The sequence below is a fragment of the Melopsittacus undulatus genome, chromosome 2 (genome assembly GCF_012275295.1).
Source record: "Melopsittacus undulatus isolate bMelUnd1 chromosome 2, bMelUnd1.mat.Z, whole genome shotgun sequence".
Classification (NCBI taxonomy): Eukaryota; Metazoa; Chordata; class Aves; order Psittaciformes; family Psittaculidae; genus Melopsittacus; species Melopsittacus undulatus.
Genome location: NC_047528.1, coordinates 64,515,902 through 64,536,669, shown reverse-complemented (window position 1 = coordinate 64,536,669; position 20,768 = coordinate 64,515,902). Strand labels below are relative to the sequence as shown.

The window sequence follows — 20,768 nt, the reverse complement described above, 5'->3', positions numbered from 1 at the left end:
CCCGCTGTCACCGCCCGCTAACATCAGACGCGGAACCCCCGGACGAACAACGCCTTGCACATGCGCGGAGCCGCTTGCCAAGGCCCCTCCCGGCGCCGGCGCAGTCAGCCTCACCCGCATCCCGGAAGGAGTCTTGACTCCCACAGTGCTGTGCGCTGTCTCTTCCGGCCTGTACCCGGGCAGGGTGAGTGGCGGCCCCGGGGCCGGGCTCTTCAATCCGTGTCCATCTGCCTTGCGTACCTCGCTGCCGGGGGAGCTCTCCGCCTGGCTCGGCGCGGGGGGACGTCCCGGTGCGGGAGGCACCGAGTGGGGCCTCTCGGCGGTTCGTGTTCAATGGGGCTGGGGCCCATCTCCCTGTACCCCCCTCGCTCCCTTAGGCCTGCGCTGAGGCGGGCAGGGCGCTGGCTCGGGGAGGTCTTTGGGGTCCTTGTGGGGGTTTATGACTCATGCTGGGCCTTGGTGAGGGAGGAGGAAGCTGTAGACCTCTGTCAGAGCTGGAAGGAGCCTGTCATCGCTGTCTCCTTTTCGGAACGGGCTGAGCTACCCACTTGGGTCGCGTCGGAGCACGAAGGGACTTGGAGCATGCTGCAGCGGGACGGAGTGGTCTCAGGGTCGCTTGGGGCTGTCCAGGAGCCTAGTCTTAATGGGATGTAGTCAGTTTCAGATCTGTTTCATGTTCCTTGTCAGGGAGATGAAAGTAAAGCGTTTGTGATGCTGGAAAGTTGCTGTGTAAAATCTGCAACTGCTGCGACCCCGGGGATGCATTAAGCTTAAAGTTAAGTTGCTGAACGTAGGAGTGGTGTTGCTTGTGAGAAGCTGGGGAGGGAAGGTGATGGGAAAAGTTGGGTCCGTGTTTGAGACATACATGGATGTTTTTCAGCGTTGCTCAGATGGCTCCCGCAAAGAAAGGTAGTGAGAAAAAGAAGGGACGCTCTGCCATCAATGAGGTGGTAACTAGAGAATATACCATCAACATTCACAAGCGGATCCATGGCGTGTAAGTTCTATTTATCATTGATACAAGTCTTACATAAAGGCAGTGTTTGGAAGTTGGTTCAGTTGGTTTTAAATGGCAGAGAACAAATTCTCACTGGCACTGATGTTACTGTGTGACAGCTTAGTCTGTTGTGCTACAGTTGTGTCCTGAGGAGGCAGCTCTCTACCTGTGGAGACCTCCAGTTAAGATGTGGCTTTTGGGAACAAGCAAGTTTCCTTTTTTGGGGGTGTTCCTGGACTTAATTTGAAGCTAGATCTGTTTACATCTGTGCACAGGTTGCCATCTATCCCAGGTGAAGTTTAAAGTTTATCCCACTATAGCAAATTTTAGAAATGAAATACAGTTGTCATCAGATGATTGGCTTATCGCTAAATTGTGTGAGGTGTAAATCTGGGTATGACTTGCTTGAAACAATACTTGTGTGCAGACAAGAGTAACTTTTTACCTGACAAAATGTTGAACCTCATACAACCATGTAGTGGTAAAGTGCTTGAGAGTGCTTCTTGAGAAGATGCATCTCCCTTTGATTCTCTTTGTATGTGTATGGCTGCAGTCACATGGAAGAAGACAATATCCAAATCAAAACAATTGGTGAAAATGCTGAAGCTGACTTAGAATAAGAGAGAAACAAGACAGTATAGCAAACCTATTGGTTACATTTGGTAGCAGTGGCACCTTTAAATGGCAATTGCCTTGCCTGTTTGATTGCTTATGGCAATTCAGCCTATTTTTAATACTGATGATCCTGCTATCCACTTTTCGGGTTATCCTCTTCTTAGGCATGAAGTACTTAGGGGTGCAATGTTTGTTGTTTAATGCTTGTCTTAGTTGTAATCGCTCACACACTTCCAATTTCCAGCATTAAATATCAACAGCGGTATGCAAATAATACTAAATAGAACCCACTGTGGGACCTCAGACACTACTGGCACTAGTTGCGTGTCACAGTGTGGAAATAATACATCTGGCACAACACTCACAGTGCAGCTGTAACTTTTAGTGTAAATGTCTAGTTGTGCAGAATCTGTATATAACAAGCATGAGACAAGCTATACTTGTAAAAAAACCCAAAGCCGTTCTCATGGTGGCATTGGTGCAGGTGTGCTGATGTGAAGAACATAACCATCAGCAGCCTTCTAGTATCTGAAGGGGGCCTACACGGATGCGAGAGAGAGACTCTTCATCAGGAATTGTAGTGATAGGACAAGAGAGAATGGGTTTAAAATAAAACAGAGGAAGTTCAGGTTAGAAAGAAGGAAAAAGTTTGTTCCTGTCAAGGTGATGAGACACTGGAACAGGTCACCCAAAGAAGTGGTAAATGCTCCATCCCTAGCAGTGTTCAAGGCCAGGTTGGACAGAGCCTTGGGTGAGATGGTCTGGTGTGAGGTACACCTGCTCATGGCAGGGAGGCTTGAACCAGATGATCTTAAGATCCTTTGAAACCCTAATTATTCACTGATTCTGTGATCAAAATACTGTTTAGCAGAAGCTATTACTTAGAATAGCATAATTTTCATCCTGATTTCAATAGTTTTGTCAAGTTTATGTTACTATTGTACTGCTTTTCTCATCAGCGTTACTCAGTATTTCTGAAAGCTCTGATCTCTAAAGTAATATTGTGATAAGTTTTGATGTTATCCTGTTTGAATAAGACATCTGGCAATCTGGCAGTTGCAAAATTAACTGAAATTATTCTACATAAAGTGTTAAAGGCCAGGGTGGGTGGGACTTTGAGAAACCTGCTCAAGTGGAAGGTGTACTTGCCCATGGCAGGAGGGTTGGAACTAGATGAGTTTTAGGGTCCCTTCAATTCAAACCACTCTATGATTCTCTGTGTGGTTTCTATTAGGCATAGGTACTAAGGTTAGCAGCTATCTACCAGAGTAAAGTTCTAGTCATGTTATGGTGCAGCTTGTCCTAAAGTTAAAGAAATGGCTTTTGTATTTGTCCCAGGGGCTTCAAGAAAAGAGCACCACGTGCTCTTAAGGAGATCCGCAAATTTGCGATGAAAGAAATGGGTACTCCTGATGTTCGCATTGACACCAGGTTGAACAAAGCAGTCTGGGCTAAAGGAATAAGGTAGGTTTCTGCAACTTTCCTTATTGGTGAGGAAAAAACCTTATAACTGTATGTGGAGGTACAGGACTTGGGGAAAAAAAAGAAAAAAGTATATGACTTCCAGTATTTGCCTATTCTTTGCAAATGCTTGCTTTCTTACAGCATGCTAAGATAAGCTTTCTGTAACCTCTGTGTTTATGGTCATCTCCCTCAGCATATTTGATAAACTCTGGCACTGAAAAGAACTTCCTCCTACCTCTAATAAGAATAAAGCAAAAGAAAGAAGCAATGTGGGCCTGGGGGCAGAAGGCAGGGGGAATGAAAGGATGGGAGTATTGTAATACTGTAGTATCCCAATCCCTGTTGCAGCAGTTTTTAGAAACATGTCTTTTAAGTGATAGCTGCAGTCCATGATAAGTACCTGGGATTTATGTTATGTGTTTAAACAGGCTTAGGTTTCAAGGCATGCTAAATTGATGTTGAAATACTACAAAAAGTGTGGTGTGTTTTAAATAGGGACATTAATCTTCTTGTGGGAGTACAAATGCTAAGTAATTTAGGGGGCAGAAATTACAGTGTCTGTTAAATCACTGCTACAGAGGTAGCTGATCTGGCGTTTGACATGTGCGAAGATGGTCCAGAAAGACTCCTGTGAGGAGTGGGATGTCTTAAACCGTAGTAAAAGATATAGCTGGTAGGGATTAATACTGTGAGTGACACACTAGGTACACGTGAGCCCTTGTTTTAAACCATGTCTCCTAGGAGTTAGATTCCCAAGTCTAGCCTCTTGACATATTTACAGTATTTTATTTGGAGCTGTGTGCTTAGGCCAGCCCTTCCTTCAAAGATAGAGTGGGAAGATGGGACTAAGTTACTGGGCCTTCTGGACAGGGTTTCTTTGTCCTTCCTGTTAAGATGTTCCAGTTCATAGGCAATGAAGAAGTAGCAACTGAACCAGCTGACAGTGTATCTTCAGAGCTTAGTAGTGAGGCTGCTAATCAAGACTTAGCTAGTAGAAGTGCAGTCTGGAGGAAGGAGTCTTTCCCAGTGTAATTTTCACTTGCTAGAATAAATATGCAAAGTAAAATACCTTCTTCTGGAAGGATCAGGAGAGGCTAAAATCAAGAGGCCAGCTACTATGATAGTAATCTAAGTAAAGTAGTGCAAAATGCTATTGACTTGTTTCAAGAAGGGAGTAAGTCAAAGCACATTCCCACCTCAAGTTCATTTGAGGTGAGAGGTTACTTGAAAAATTATGTGGATTAATTACTTTGTGCCCTCCCTCAGCAGCGTATTTTAGGCAGTATTAGTGGAGGGTGCTAAGCTTTGACTTTGTCTTAGGTTCCATGCTACTAAGAAGGAGAAAAATGACTGCTACAGCTGAACCCAGGACAGACTTGCTATCAAAATCGTCTTAAGTGATTTAGTTGTGTTTCCACACGCTTTTTGAGGAAGAAATATTGGATCAGTTGTATGCTTGTGAATAAGATCTTCATTCAGGTCTGCTGCTCAATAGAATTTCCATGCGATTTCTGGCATACAGGTTGGACAGAACTCTGACTTGGACATGGGCCTCAGGCCTTCAGAACAGATTGCTGGGGAGTTTTTTCCTCACTCTGTTCTAGTAAGAAATGTTAGTAACAGCTGCTTGCTGATCATCCACACTGCATGATCATCTTCATAATGTATTTCCTCAATTAGTAGTGGACAGAAGATCCACTTCTGACTTTATGCTCCCACTGGATTATGGGAACATCTTATTCAAGGCCCGGTTAAATCTTAGCTGCTGACTTTAACAAAACTAAAAAACAAAACAAACCAAAAAGTTCCTCTAAGGCAAACAGTACAGCCTCTAAGGTACAGGATTTCTGTCTTGTTATGATGCTGAGATAGAAACAGAATTAACTCATCGTGTCTTTGTACAAATAGGCAAAGCTTAAGAATTTGAAGAGGGGGAGAGTAATCGTGGAGCAGCAAACTTTTCTATGGATTATCAGGTTTCTGTACATATTTTACTGAAAATTAATCTGTTGTCTTTATTTTAGGAATGTTCCTTACCGTATCCGTGTCCGTTTGTCCAGAAAGCGCAATGAGGATGAAGATTCACCAAACAAGCTATACACACTGGTTACCTATGTACCAGTCACAACATTCAAAGGTGAGGTTGCATGCCATCTCTTTTCCTCTGTGCTGTGTTTTCTGAGCAGGTAGCAAAGTGGGACAGCTCCTCTTGCAGTGCAAAAGCATGCTGAAGGGGCCATACTGCTGGCTTAAACTAGCTTTGCTGTAGAGAACAGTGCTGCTAGCTTGCCTGATCAGCATTAAAAAGTAAATACAGGATTTAGGGAACTATCATTTAAATTTTGAGAATAAACCCCACTAGCCATAGTTGTTAGGATAGTTTTAAGATTTGTTCTCCCATGTAAAGTCCATCCTCTGATGTCAAAAGCTCAAGCAGTTTGAGCTTTTTCTGCTTAGTCATTTGAGAAGTGTCTTATTTGCAGAATTATTTTAACATGAAGCTTTTGGTGAAGTACTTGTCTGTGTAGTATGCTCTTCCAGAACACGATCACCAAACTAGCTTTGAAACTGTAGGTGTACTTCCTTGTGAAGACTTGTATATACATAAAGGGAATTGCCCTAGCAGCAGGTGGTGATACAGTTTCTTGTTTTGCAGGTCTACAGACAGTCAATGTGGATGAAAATTAAACTGATTTTCATTACAATAAAAGGATAAAAAGAAAGTTTATTCCCAAGTTGGTTCTTTTATTGTCCAGTCTCTTCAAGCTCTCATTCATGAAGCATTGAGTTGAACAGGTGACAATATCTTAAAGGATCTTACTTTCTTTGGGCTTGTATATAAGGGTGTCTAACTTTCTTAAAGGAAGAGATGTGGGTGATCCTATGGGGGTGGCAAAGTCCTAGTGATTTTGGTAATTCCCGTGGGAATTAAGATCCACTACACAGCTATTTTAAGTTAAAGACAAGTTTGTTTAAAAAAAAAATAAATAACAACCCCAGCCCCCAAAACTTAGAGTAATACTTCATACGTGAAATCTCTTATGGATAAAGTAAATTCCCTGTATTTAGTGCCTCTCTAGCCTCCTAGACAGAAACAGTGAGCTTTTCTGAAGCAGGACTGTGCTCTGCACTGAAACATGGCCTTCCATCCCATGAATTAATTGTGAGCATGCTAGCTGAGGGAATTGGTTTAATGAAGCAGGGACCAAAGGCACTTACTTCTGTAAATCAACAAATACTGTTAATACAAGTCTAGTATAAAAAGGGTTTATTGAAAAGTGCATGTTTTCACAGACCAACATCAGAAGCACAGTCCATGTACACTTAACGTTTCAGCAAGACATACAAATTGGAATACAATCAAATATATTAAAATAGTTTCAATTACCAGCATTGAAACAGTTTTCAGTATTAGTGCAAAAAAGGCAACCCAAACTGCAGACAGTAGCTGAGAAGTGTTTTCCTCTGATCAAAAGGACAACGGGAGCCAGCCTCTGCTCTCCCAGTGTGGAAGAGGACTCAGTGTCTTCACACTGTAGACAGATGTTTCCTTTGACATTCAAAACAAGAACACAATTAATAAATCAATGGCACAAAACAAACCTATACATCTTTTAGCTTTTAAAGCTCTTAAACTGAAAACACAGACCAATACATTGTTTATCAAAAGTCCACTGCTAACTGAAAGCCTTTTACAGTATGTGCTTTGGCATTACTTCAGTGCATTTCGGTTTTGATGGGTTTGCTATGACTGTGTGTTTAGTTTTGTATGTTCCCCCCGTGACTGGCAGCTCATTCCATTTGTTTTGAGACTATATTGATTTAGCTTTGCATTCTCAAGTTTGGGCTTTATTTCTAAGGGTTTTTCAAAGAAGTTAACTAATGATTGTTCAGTCAAGAGGGATGCTAAAATATGTTCAAAAGAGACGGTCCAGTCCCCTTCAGTCACAGGAGAAGGTTGAGAGTCTTTCTGAGGGCTCTTCACAGTGTCAGTAAAAACAGCGTCCTGGTCTGAAGTGGAGGCCTCAGGCTGCAAGTCCTCAGTGAACTCGTCTGATCCACTCCCCAGGCTTATGCTTCTTTGTCCTACTTCTCCAATCTGAAGTAACAGTGTGGTCACAGTGGCAATAGCTTGATACAAATCATTCTCCTCTGGATCTTCATGAAACATGCTATACAAGGTTTTGCAGAACTGAATGAACTCCCTCTGTAAAGGATGACAAAACAAACTACTGAACAGCCAGGTTGTGGCTAACTAAGCATAGGAGTCAGGTGAGGATGCAGTACTGCAACGGAAGGCAGAATGCCGTGTACATTTATATCCTCATTTATAATTCCTGCCTGCTTTTAAAGAAATGCTACTCAAGAGATTTCAACCCACAGATACTAGGAAACCTTGTTGCTGCAAATAAAAAGGGAATAGAGCAGAAAAGTTTTTTGCTGTCTTGATGGAGATCAGAGCATCCCAGATGTCCAAAGGTCAAGTAAGATGCAAGGCAAGGGATACAATCCATTAGTGGTGGGAAACTAGCGGCTGTTAAAAAGAATGAGTTGCAACCAAAGCAGCCATGCACAGGTCTGTGAGCAACTTCCTGTCTGCTGTTTCTGCCATCTTTCCCCAGCTCTTCTAACAAAATTCAGACATCTTCCCTGCCTCTCCCCCCATTCCCCACCCATCACAGATGATTATCAGGCTAGAGAGGGTGCTTCCATACCCTACCCTGCTAGGAAATTTGTGAGTCCCCAAGATTCATACAATTGTAGGATGGCTAATTCAGGTTGAAAGGGACTGCAGGAAATAGTCAAGCAATGCTTTTAGAAGAGATATGTGTCTCTGCTGAGCTGATAGCATAGGTACGTGACCCATTAGCAACACCAGCACAAAGGGTTTCTGGGTATAGTCTCATCTTTGCATGTCTGTACATTTGTTTGACTAATTCAGGACCCTTTTCCCTGCAGATTTCCTTAGGCCAACAGGATACACAGAGCTCTACTAGCATTAGGGAGGAGATGGTAAGATGATGAGAGCCTTCAGCTCTTTCTTACTTCATGCAGTTCTAGCTAGTGTTTGGCTAAGACAGGCCAAGGGCCAGTTGGCAGTGGGCTAAGAAAGAAGTTACAGCAGTCTCGTGGAGAGGAGGGAAGACAGAACAGCAGTATTCATTCTTGGGAATTCTTTGGGCTTAGGAGGAGGGCTTTTCCCAGCCTGTTACACTGTGGGTCAGTGAAATTCTTTCACCAGCCAATCTGAGGAGAGGGAGCAGCTAGAAAGGTAGCTCAGAGTCCTTAAACACATGCTCTCTGGATGAGAGGAGCCCAGTTCTCTAAAGGACTGAGTCTAAGCTCAGGCTCAAGTTACGCTTTCTCAGGAAGAGCTGAACTGTTGTATTCAGTCACTGCATTTTTGAGTGCTCTCCCTTTCTTTAAAAACAAACTAACACTTCTAAGACACATACCTGGCTCATTTTTGGCAGTTCTTTTTCAGTTTTAGTATCTTTTTCCTTGGCAAGATCCTTCAGCATCTGCTTCAACTGCTTCTGGTAATCTACTGCATCACCTTTTTTGAAACAGACACAAAAAAGAATTAGTTTTGAAGTCACTGGAGTAAATAGACATTTCAGAATAAACAGACAGCAGAGATGATACAGGGTTAGCAAATGGGAAGTTGGTTCTCTCATATGCACACGCATTAGGGAACCATTCTGGACACATACCATTTGATTTTGCAATAACTAGTGGTCTTGAAGTTGACAGCAAAGGATTCTTCAATGGTGACTGGCTGTCTCGTTCATTCTCTGTGAGAGCTATCAAAAAACAAGTGATAAATGTAATGATTAATTCTTCAAATGCTGCATAATGACTATTTATTTTAAATATTTAAAAAAGTCAAAGTAATTGGGCCAGGATGTTTTTAAACAGTACTGCATTAAGTCCTACTGTAAGGTTGTGTTACTGTAAGTAAGACAGACTGGTGCTGCAGAAAGAGTCAAAAGTTTGCCAGGAGTGGTACATTTAATTAAAAACTTTGCACAGAGAAACTACCACAGAATTTTGTCACCTCATCAAAGCTGGATCAAGATGTGATAGAGATCTACTGTATACAGAGTACAAAGCCACCCAAAGCCACTCCTTCAGTTCACATTTTGTCTGGAAGTAACAGTATAATTGGCTGCAAATTATCTCTGAATGCAGCAGATGTGAGCCTTGACATTATATATCTATAAATTTAATCCAAAATGGTTTTGACTGGAGTAATTTTTATAATGCAAATTACAAATGCACATCCTATAAGCTCCCAGCTGAAGCAAGCAAGATGGAGTTCTTCATTATGCAGCCTTTTCCTAAAAGCTTTAAGCAAGAGGTTATCTTTTGGAAACGGAGGTATTCCTTCCCTTTTAGAATTCTTACCCGGTGGGATATGCAGCTTATATAGTAACTTTATCTTTTCATTCATTTCTCCATTATACATAACATCTGCAAGGGAAAAAAAAAAGAACAAAAGGAAGTGGGACCAGAGCATTTGCTTCCAGAGTTTAAAATAAACTAGGCATCTCTCTGTGTATAAAAAGAGAATTGTTTGTATGGACAATACACTAAAACATATGGCCAGTATATTACGTTGCAGTATTTTAAGTTGTGCTTGTCAGTGTGGAACAGCAGGTGAGAGCCATCTGGTTTGGTCTTTGTTCTTGTCAAATAGACTGGGAATACCTAACCTTATGGAGCCTCAGCATCAGCTAAAAATACCAAGGAGGATGGAAGGGAATCTAGCAAGGGCTATAGATTAACAGCAGCGTGAGAGGGGAGAGGCAGAAAATTCCCATTGGGGCCACCATATTCTTAATATTTCTCCGCTTCATCCCTTCTTGCTCTTCTGTAGAGTAAGCCCAAAGGAGAAAACTACATCACATATAATTCATCTGTTCAATGACCAGTAGAAATGAGATTCTAAACTTTCAATTGCACTGGAATACTGTGAAGACCTTTTTTTTACATTTAATTCAAAGTTGAATCCTAAGAATCAAAATCAAATAATGTAATATAGGGTGCCCTGGTTCACTTCAGAAAGTTCTAAAAAACATAACTGGTGCAAATACGGAGTCACTGATTTTTATTGAAGCTCTGAATGTTGATATATTTTTTTTCACTTGGGGTCATGCAACAGTCATGATTTGCCACTTTCTTTTTCAGCTGGATTTTGGGATGAGCAGTTTCATCTCGTTAGAGCAGCTGGTGGCCACAAGACCAGCCCTAGTGCAGCTCTCCATCCATGCTGGCCAGATCTTTTTTGTTCTGCTTATTGTGAACATACAAGGCAAAGAGCAGTCAGTTGTGTAAGATTAAGTCTTCAAGAAGCAGCTACAAAGAGGTATAGTGAGAACAACAATCCCATAGAGAGGATTTTTTAGCATTCAATGCAGACCCAAATAATTTTAATACACAGCCTTGGGCAACCTGGTCTAGTGTGAGGCATCCCTGCCCTGGGAGGGGGGGGTGGAACTAGATGATCTTAAGGTCCTTTCCAACTCAATCCATTCTGTGATTCTATGAGTATTCAGTCTTGTCCTTAGGCTGTCTTTGAAATATAATCAACTTCAGGTGATTGGAACACAAAAAAATTAGTAAAGGTCACTGACTAGGCTAATTACAAGCCCAAGAAAACCATCTGCCCACATGCTCCCCTGCAAGCTGAATGGCATATTATACATGCATGTCTCACCCATGTGCCAACCCCCTGTTCTCCCCACCTTCCAGCCCACAGGGAAGTGGATACCTAAGCAGCTGGCGAACCCCTTGAATTCAATCAACCTGTCCATGTTCTCATCCAGGAGCCTGAAAGTCCTTTGAGCGAGGACATCGGTGTGCTCCCCGCAGGTCCAGGGTGAGACCAACCTGTACAGGTTGGCAAACTGCTGGGCATCGATGCGGTACTGCTCAGCGTATGGTCTGCTGGGGTCATGTCGCTCACTGACTGCACTTGTCGTTTCCCAGTAACACCTTATTAAATGTTCCCTCTAGGAGAAATCAGAGGTGGGAGAGGTGGGGTTGTGGTGTGCAGTATCAAGAGTACAACCAGCAGAAAAAGGCTTTGATTTGCATCAAAGTACACTGGAAAAGCTTAACATTCTCTTTGTATGAGGTGTTAGAATGATACTAAGCCCATTCCTGTGAGAAAAAGCAATCTTTAATTAAAGCAGCCAAGCGTTCGCATGATTTCCAATGGATGATTAATAAATTTGGAGGGAGACACAGCAGATTCTTGGAAGAAATTCACTGCAGGCTACTGAAACTCTATTAGCCACATCTCACCCAGGATGTCTCTAACCAACCAGAGGTACAGAGGGTCAGAGAAAATCAAGAGTAAGTATTACACAGGCCTGACCTGCTCATTTATTCTATCTCAGACGTCTCCATTTGGATACCACACCTATTAGTCTTCCCTTAGGGACAGACTGATGGAAAACAAGGAGTCCTAACAAAACAAGCTGTCCCAGGGGAGCTAATGAAAAAGGAACCACCAACAACAAATGAATTGAAGAAAGGGGTGGAGTGCAAGCCAGTCTATGCTTAAAACCAGAGCAGCAAGAAGCAGCAGGGAAGCACTGAAGAGCAAGCCCCAGCAGCAGCATCTTGCAACCACTAATTGAGGGAGGATACTGCTGCTTTTAGCCACAAAGCTATGTAACAGTAAGAACATACCACAGTCATATTCTCAGTACCTAGTATTTATGACTATGAACAATACACAAAAGAAATGGTCCATTAAGGGTGATAATTACATGCTTGGACTTCTAAGTCAAGTATAGTTGTACAGGCTTAGATGACCCTGTCTCCAAATAACCTTTTTATAGTAGTTCTTTCAAATATCAGCTTGAGAGAAAAGAATGAAAGTAGAAAATGCTTTTAGTTCTAAAAAAAACCCTAAACCATTAGAAAATTTGGAATCAATAGCAGAGACACAAGTTTGAGGGTATTTTTTTTCCCCCATGGAAAACAGTCTACCTTTAAAGAGAGCAAGACACAAACATACTGCTGAGCAGAGTGAGCAGAGCTATGCATTTAATTTATTCTGCATGTGAAAGTTACCAGAACCTAATTTCTTATGGACCATTTTCAAGCAACAAGTTAGAAAGGAAACTGAAGCAATTCTCCTTTGAAGGATCAGTACATTAGTGTTCCTCTTTAACAACTAGGCAGCTGCAGAAAGGACAAAATGCCAAGATCCCATCCAAACAGTACTGCTGTGGCAGAGGATACAAGGTCTGAAGCAGCACTGCATCCCCTGCTTCTCAAGGACACCAACCTTGAACAAGTCATACAATTCCTCTAAATCTTCAGGAAGAATCGAAACATCTGGGATGACAACTCGGAGCTTAAAAATAAAGATAATCACATTAATAGCAATTGTTTTTCCCATGTCATCACTTATATGGGCAGACCCATGAGCCCCACAGGACTGTTTTTACTTGAGACAGCTGACAACTACAGTATTGAAAAAATCTTTGCAGTTTTTTTCCCTTCTTTAGGTTCATGGGTTGGACTGATCCATGAAAAGAGAAATCCCTCTAGGGCTGTTGGAAACAAAGACAGGAAGTCCCTAAGCTACAGGTCACAGGAGGCCAGGGAAGCATCGAATGGCCCTTGCTCTCTTCTAACACTCGTCCCCGGGGCATTTGCCTAGGGCCATGGACAAAGGTGCTGAGCTGGACAGTCTTGCCATTGTTCCTACTGTTAAAGCCTTCATAATGTTAAATCCCCAGTAGAAAATAATGCATGTGGCCACAAAAGAAAAACCAAACCCATGAGCATCACCAGGAAAGAGCTCTTTCTAGACTCGGTAATGATTCTTCCCTTTTTCCAGATCTGGTAGTGCCTGTCACAAAACAAAAGGCACCTGCCTCAAGAGAGGAGATGTTAAGCTACCTCAGTCAAAACAGTATCCTCCTCACCACATTTTGCTTGGTTGTGTCTTCGTGGCTCTGCAGGACACGTATTCGGTGTTTGTAGCGCATATGCTCTATTTGTGCCACAGAGTGATCTCCAAATTTCTACATGCAAGGAACAGAAGTTTATTATTTTTATAGTATTTTATTATATTTGTGTTTCTTATTTAATGGAAATCCAACTTTTTACATATTTAAGGTATCTTATGAGGAAAAAGCATACCCAGTCTCTAATATATCTGTCAGTGTAGGTATTTATAGCACACTTAGCCTTGTGCATTTGAGCACTTAGTCGAGGAATCTGTAAAATGTGTATTAACTTTTTAAACATCCATGTTGAATTTAATCTTTTTCTTTTTTAAAACTTAACTGACCAGTCAACACAGAGCAGCATTTTACCTCATAGGAATCATGAATTAGGTTAGCTATTTCAGTCACTGGAGAGGGTTCTTGGTCATCACTGAAGAATGCATGGTGGTTACCAATAGGTGGCAGAGGACTTTCCTCGTTTTTGACATGCTCTAAAAACCTGAAAGGAAAAAAATAGAAGCAACACAGATTACTCTGCACTTCGATTTTCTCTATATGAATAACCAAACAGGTCTTATGGCTCAGACTTAGAAATAAATTGGAATTTGGGCTGCTGGGCTTTTCAAAAGTGCCTTCATGATTACTCATCTGAGGAACAGCAAGCCAGCCAAATGACTAAATGCAGCCCAAGGAAGAAAACTTCTGTCTCCTTGAAGCCTGGAGCAGGAAGCCCGTCACTCTGGGGAAGGCATGAAGAGCAGCAGTAAATACTGCACACTGACACAATCAATGCATGTCTCAGCACCGCCAAGAAATGTCACAGGACAGCTACTCATCCATGTACAAAGTCCATTGTTTAAGGCAGACACTGAAAGCAGCAGCAACACAGTAGGTCTTGCAGGTGCCTACAGGGTCCATAATACAATGGCACCCAAAAGCCTTTTTTAGGGCAGAATGGTCCATGATGGAAGGAGTGGTCCTGCCCAGCCATACCTGCTCAGAATCATCAGGGCCTGCCCATCATCCTTGCTATTACACAGATCCACAGCATTGGCTTCCAGTATGGCCAAGCCCAACTGGAAAATAGCTTTGATCCCATCATAGAAGAAGCAGTCCACAACATTCACAGCACTTTCCAAGGGCATGATGCTAAGGAAAAGGGTAAGGAACCAGGAAAGAGAGATGGAAGCTAAGGCTGTCAGGTCCTTCATATGTTCAGCCAGCTCTGGAAGTTGCTCTTTTATAAGCTCTTCGAACACTGACTGGTCTACCTGAGCACCTGCAAGTCATAGAGAAACAGTATTAGCCAGGACTGACACTGCAAAAAAATATTCTTTAAAGCTAATGATCGTTGTCAACTATCAACTGCAAGATCTTCTTAAAATCTAAACTGACAAGATACATACACATCTACAATGAAAAATCCCACTATCCTCCTGCTGGGACCTCAGCCCCAGTCCTCATGTCCATAATCCTTACTGTACAGCCAGCTACAAAAAGACTGTGTTGATTCTCCAAAGTGCCTTTACAGTGCAATGAAATAGTAACAGCAGAGCTGTTGCTTTTGGCTAAAAGAGCACAGAATAATAAAGTGCTAGCAAAAGCAATTTTTAAAGTGTTTTACTTTTCAACTTGGGATCTATGCAATGAAAATAAGACGTTCCTCTCCAGTGTATATACTCAAGCAAGCAGGCAGTGGAGCTTTTGTTCTACATGAAAAAAATACAAGATGGAAATCCAGATATGGCTACACACACTGAGCAGGAAGAAAAATATTTACACATCAATACATGCACAGATATAAACATATACTCATATATATCTATATATAAAGAACAAAGGATTTCTGCAATGCCCAAATACAAGCTTTCTTAACTGTCTCAACCCATCTTTCAAAAGGAGCAGATGTGGTCTCTGTTTTAGCTACTAGCTCAGTCCTGCTTTATCAGCAGCTATCGTAGAATCAGTGTAGTTTCATATCACTGAAGTGGCCTGTGTCTACAAACCAGATCTGCCACATCACAGGCTTTAACCAAAAACTCCACAAGTTAAAAATATTCCCAAGCACAAAATGCAGGTAGCTTTTCAAATATTTTTCTTTCCTTTCAAGTTACTTCATTTCTTTCTCATAGTCCATGTTCTGCTAATACTAGGAGACAACTTTAATCACTATGAAATTCCAGAGACATATATACCTTTATCACTCAAAACTTCTGTGGCCCAAAAGCAGAATGTAACCCAGACAATTCGTGGCAGACAGACAGCATCTTTTGGCTTTCCATCCAAATCATAAAAACCCCCCAGCTATGACACTCATCTGTCTTAGAACTTCTCACATGAAGCCACAAAGAGCTTCTGCTGGTGGCTGAACAAACGTAACAGCACCACTAATGAAAATGAAGTGCCCAGGGACATGCAAAGAGCTCTTGAGAAACACATCAAGCATGGTGCTTTGCTTTGAAGAGAGAGCCTTCTCCCGTCATAAATAAAAGGGTAAAGAAAACAGAGGAGAAAACAGACTGAGGTTACTCAACAGAGGGCAGGTTTTGTTCAGGTTTGTTTTTAACAAGCTTAATATAAATAATTTAATAGCCATAGTTAACATTGCCACAAAAGACTGAGCTGGCTAAGGGGTATTTGGAGGAAGCCAGAGACCGATAGGCACACACATATAAAAGACTAAGGCAGCACTGGCAAAATCAGAGGTTTAAAAGGAATGTGCGACGCTGCCCAGATCTTTCATATATCTTATTGTAATTAAGTGTTGACACTGTAGATGAAAGTCAAGTATGCAAAGTGACTTTTATGCCCACCTCTTCATTAGGCTCCCAGAAACCACAAAATCTGAGCAACTGAATCTCTAACATATTATAGCATGGAACCATGATGAGGTAGAAAAATACCAGGGTATCCATTTAAAAAATAACGACCCAAGATGCAAACTAAATGACATCTCCAAGACTGAAAAGGTAAATCATAGAAATGAAATTAGATTTTCAGTGCTTCGAGAATTATTATATCAAGATGAAGACAGACTAACAGACAGAGTAAGACTGACTGCTGGTTTATGGAGAAAATGGAAAAGTCATGGTAACATGAGAATAGAATACGTATGACCTTTGCCACCACTTTTGACCCAAGTATAACTTGTTCCTATCTTTATCTATTTATAATTTCCTCTAGGCATTGCAAAAAAAGGAGGACAGAGGGAATTCCTGAATAAGGAGATAATGTGTGCCATCCCTGCCTGCAGGCTTTCCCCATTTACAAGCAGGGAAATGATGAAAAGACTTGTGAAAAGACAGATTGGTCATAGCTGGCAAGACAGAAGGAAGGAGATGGTCATGTAATAAAAAGACTGAGTAGGACTGAAGTGCCTACAATTTGAAAGCAAAACCCATTAAAAATAAAATAAATAGAATATTTTGAATATCATAAAGAAAAGGCCCAAGAGAAGATGGAGCTAAGAAGGCCTGTTATAACCAAGGTCATTAATTCAGTAGCTGTTTTGACTGTACACATTACTGGCTGACACTGAAGAGGAAAAGCACAGTGACAGGTAGCAAGGTCAGAGATCACCAAATGTACAGAGACCAAAATTTGGACAACAGTGTTGGCAGTGCAAAGAGGGAAAGTTAGGTCTTGGAAGTATTATGCAGTAAGAAACAATACAAAATTTAGACAAGGTCAACAGAAATGCAAAGCCAAGAACACTAACTCAAGCAACAGGAACCAGAGGAGAGGCAGGGTGAAGAAGACCTGTAGCACGGATTTTGGCACACTAAAGTACATCAAAGCTGCACAAATAACTGCTTAGTGAAGCAACCATGCTGCAAAACTACCCTGCTGCCATTCGAATGGGGGAGCAGGGGAACTTCTGAGCTGAAGTCCCTGGCTCTTCACACTGTGGTGAGCCACAGCAGTACCTCTTCTTCTAGAGTCACAGTACTTTTTCCTTTGGCTACAGAGGACAAGGAAACAGAAAGACAGGATGACAAAGACTATCAGCACTCAAACAATGCAGGCTGTAGCCATGGCAAGTAACAGGCAAGATAGAAAACCAAAATTAAGTACAACTCAGGGCAGCAATTTGGCTGGCCAAGTGGCATAACTCAAGTTTGGGTGTGGAGAATGTTACTTAAGGGCAATAACCCAGCAAGTACCAAAGTTATCAGTAACTCAAGACAGGCTGATGATATCTAGAAATGCACAAGGACAGATAAAGCTGTGTTTCTGTTTTAATCAAGGAAGAAGATAGACAAACATGGAAGTAAGTCATCAAGATAGCTTTTTAAAGTCACATTTGGAAACAAGAACCAAAATGCTGACAAGCAGGATAGTTACAGTGCCCAATCCATAACTGGAAAATATCAATGGCATTCAAAGCACCACAAAACACCCTTACACATCCAGCTAACTTTGGAATAACTCTGCTTTAACTTTCCTTATCTGCCAGGTCAGTAACAAGACAATAATCGCAGCAGCACAGTGTCAGGAAGGAGGCGTAATGATCCTATGCTCCAAGCAAAAGATTTGATAACTCAAATGTGTTCTCCCTCTCCCCAAGCAGCACAAGAGTGCCCACACCATTTATAGCTCGCAGAACCACTACTGCCAGGGATTTCCTCCTGTCCCCACCTCCTAACTTACACTGATCCCTCCTTTTGCTACAGCGGTGGTATAACAGCAGACACTAAAGAGTAGCTAAAGAGTTAAGAGTAGCTAAAGGCTGATATTAAAAAGGGAATAAGCTATCAAACGTTTGTGTAAGAAAAGGAAGTAAAGCAACTACAAAGAACAAAAACTCTTTCTTGTATGCATACCTGCAATTACTGCCTCAAGCTGCTCAGCCCTTCTCTTTCTGTGCATTAGGCAGCCAGACTCTGCACAACAGTCTTAAAAATAGTTGCACTGAAAGTAACAGGAGGCATAGCACATGCAGTAGAAGGCACACACAGCAGAAGGACTGAGCTTAGTTCTTAATGCAGCATCTAACATTCAGAGGGTTTTGTATCAACCCTCATTACAAAGGGCCAGTTCAGATGCAAGCCTGTATTGCTCCAGCAGCCAGGCAACTCAGACAAGTCAGATCAGAAATAGCTACCCTAGCAGATCTTTCCTAGGTTCATCTTAAACAGCTTGAGTCTCCAGTACTGAACACATACACATACACACACAAACCCCAACCAAGATATGCAGGCTCTTCTATTTTTACCTAACAGGCAAAAGCGTCACTGCCTTCTGACCAACAGGTTAAAAACAAACTGTAAAACTGAACATATATTTATAGTTCTTGCAGTTCAAACCCTTCAAACCAAAACCAACCCTAGCTGGAACCTGAGCAGTCACCACTGCTGGCCCACTGCACAAGTCAATGGACCACCTCACCTATGGGTTCTGGATCTCAGAAGACCCTGAGCATTTCACTCACCCCAGTGCCATTCATCTGCCCCTTCCCAGTTAGCAAGAGGCACGAGCTCACCTATCACTCGGTGATTGAAGTAATCCGGCAGCATTCGCTCACACACAGCAACCAGCAGCCAAAAGGCTTCTTCCTCTTTGGCATACAACAGCAACACGGAGGTCAAAATGTTCATAGACTTACAAGGGCAAAGAAGAAAATGGGATTTGTTAGTGACAGCAAATCCTACTGACAAAAGCTACATTGTGGCTAATTTTAAAGAGAGAAAAGTAGCCTAACATGATGTAAACTGAAATAAAGAACCAGCAAAGAAACCCTAAACAGCAAAACAGCAAGAGAAGGGTAACAGACAGCGAACACATAGTTGCAACCTACAGGCATAACAAGTTTTTCAAGCTTCTGTTTACTGCTGTTCTTAAGAGCAATAGGAAATAGTGGAAAAAAACACAGTATTGGATTTGCCCAGATAAAAAGCAGGCAACTGATAGTGTAGTATGTTTTGGGGCTGCTTTCCCATCCTTCCTGCATGACCAGTCTGATGTCAATCAGAATTCGGGGAGCTGCACAGATGGTAAAGTTATTATTTTAGCTAGCTGGCTGGGCAAAGTACTTCAGTAATTTGTCATCAGTTTGGGAAGAAAGGGGTAGAACTTCAGTTCATTAAACCTCTGCCCCAGTGCTCTATGTGAATCTCATCTACTTTGCACTGTCTCTAAGTCTTGTGCAAGAAAAACACTTCTGAACACAGAGAAGCATCAGAAACAACTTTTTTTCCCCTTCTTTAACTCTAAATGCAGTTTGCAAACTGCTGAGGGAATACTTAAGCCAAAGCCCTCAGTTAAGCACTTGTTTTCCAGAGTAAGTTATATTTAGTAGCTAAAATTATGTTTTTTTCCTAACTAGAAGGACATTATTTATCAAAACCAACATTAAAAATACTCCCAAGAGTACAATAAAACTGGGAGAGAGAGGAAAGAGCTAAAGAGGCAATGAGTATTATCCCACTGGAGGTTTTTCACCTGGCAGTATCCAATTTTGGGGTTCCTGTGCGCGTACGCCGTGAGCACCCTCCTTAGGGCAGCTATTCCCGTCTCGCTCTGGAAGGCAGGGTGCTCAGGCAGTGAGCGGTGGAGGTCACGCTCGATCTCCTCCGTCGCCATACAGCATTTGCCCATGGATGCCTCCACCAAATGTACATAGTAACCAGGATGTGAGGCGAGATCCGTCACAGCATCTGAAGGCAGCAGGAAGAGAGAAAGAGGAAAACACAAAGTAAATTAGGATGATGCTAAACTTGGTGCTGTGGGAATTACTGCGCAAAAGGATGTAAGCAAAATGATCTTCCCCAGGGTTTGTGAACCTAGTGAAATTTCCAGACCAGTGAAAGAAATTAAGTCCCAGCAGAAGACAAAATAAATATCAGCAAAGCTTGCATGACCCAACATCATTCAAAACACCTTAATACTGACACTGAGCAGGAAACTTCCCCAGCAGAGAATTACAGTTAGAAATGTACTCAGCACTGCTCACACCCTCTGGAGGAAAACCACCACTTTTTACAAGTGTTTGAACATGTCATATACTGGATTAAGGACTAAACTTGCGATCGTATTGTAGGATTCTGGTTCTGACAGATCTGTGTATGAAATGAGTTATTTTTTCCATCTCTATTCTCCCTGCCAACATTCAATAAGAAGCAGCAGCAGGACTGCTGATGCCCTTATTTTGCAATAATTTGATTTGCCTAGGGCTAAATCAATATTTATGCTACAATCTAATTGTTGCTTGAAGATGAACATTATCTTATACAAACATGATGTTAAATGACACAGATGAAGATGACGTTATTTCAATTCTCCTGCACATTATGTCATGTCATCTTGAGACAGAGATTTTACAAATCTATCCAGCTACTTCCTTGCATTTATTAGTTCAGTTCAGGTCATCTCACTCCTGTAAGCAGTATCATAAGCTCCATGAAAACAACATTTAATTGCCCTTGGGAGATTTCCTGCCGAAAGGTTTTGCCATGTTCAGAATCAGATGATGGCTACAGCCAACATTTCTGAGCTTGCCCACCTGAGAAGAGCAGCCAGAGTTTGCCTCTTAAGGATTCAGGGATCCCCATGGCAACAAGTTTTCTGATCTTCTCTGTGCGGAACATGCACACGGTTCTGCCATATTCTACAAAATGGTCATCCCACAGGTTCTCCTTGATTTGCTCCCTAGACTGGGAACAAGAAGATGTGTTTTAAAAGAACAAATCACGTGCATGTGAGAACTGGTAAACAGAAAT

At 41.9% G+C, this 20,768-nt stretch overlaps 2 protein-coding genes across 3 annotated transcripts in view; one reads left to right on the top strand and one right to left on the bottom strand.

Annotated features, from left to right (window-relative positions):
- The first annotated feature begins 99 nt into the window (after positions 1-99).
- On the top strand, positions 100-5,804 carry RPL31 (ribosomal protein L31). Of its 2 annotated transcripts, none has more exons than XM_005151369.2 (5): positions 100-184; positions 881-997; positions 2,951-3,076; positions 5,101-5,213; positions 5,733-5,804. In XM_005151369.2, exons 2-5 carry the CDS (start codon positions 891-893, stop codon positions 5,762-5,764), a joined length of 378 nt encoding a protein of 125 aa, XP_005151426.1. In that variant the 5' UTR covers positions 100-184; positions 881-890; the 3' UTR covers positions 5,765-5,804. The 2 variants fall into 2 exon arrangements, with proteins under 2 accessions (XP_005151426.1, XP_030907032.1); XM_031051172.1 differs by lacking the exon at positions 100-184 and adding an exon at positions 300-322.
- A 523-nt stretch (positions 5,805-6,327) lies between these two features.
- TBC1D8 (TBC1 domain family member 8) overlaps positions 6,328-20,768 on the bottom strand; it is a 49,302-nt gene continuing 34,861 nt past the window's right edge. The window contains exons 9-20 of the mRNA XM_034072909.1: positions 20,552-20,702; positions 19,492-19,706; positions 18,533-18,650; positions 14,044-14,329; positions 13,420-13,549; positions 13,027-13,125; positions 12,381-12,449; positions 10,851-11,091; positions 9,485-9,550; positions 8,791-8,880; positions 8,533-8,633; positions 6,328-7,283 (exon numbers count right to left, since the gene is read on the bottom strand). Coding sequence (XP_033928800.1) covers positions 6,822-7,283; positions 8,533-8,633; positions 8,791-8,880; positions 9,485-9,550; positions 10,851-11,091; positions 12,381-12,449; positions 13,027-13,125; positions 13,420-13,549; positions 14,044-14,329; positions 18,533-18,650; positions 19,492-19,706; positions 20,552-20,702 — 2,028 coding nt within the window. The 3' untranslated portion in view covers positions 6,328-6,821. The remainder of the gene's footprint in view (positions 7,284-8,532; positions 8,634-8,790; positions 8,881-9,484; positions 9,551-10,850; positions 11,092-12,380; positions 12,450-13,026; positions 13,126-13,419; positions 13,550-14,043; positions 14,330-18,532; positions 18,651-19,491; positions 19,707-20,551; positions 20,703-20,768) is intronic.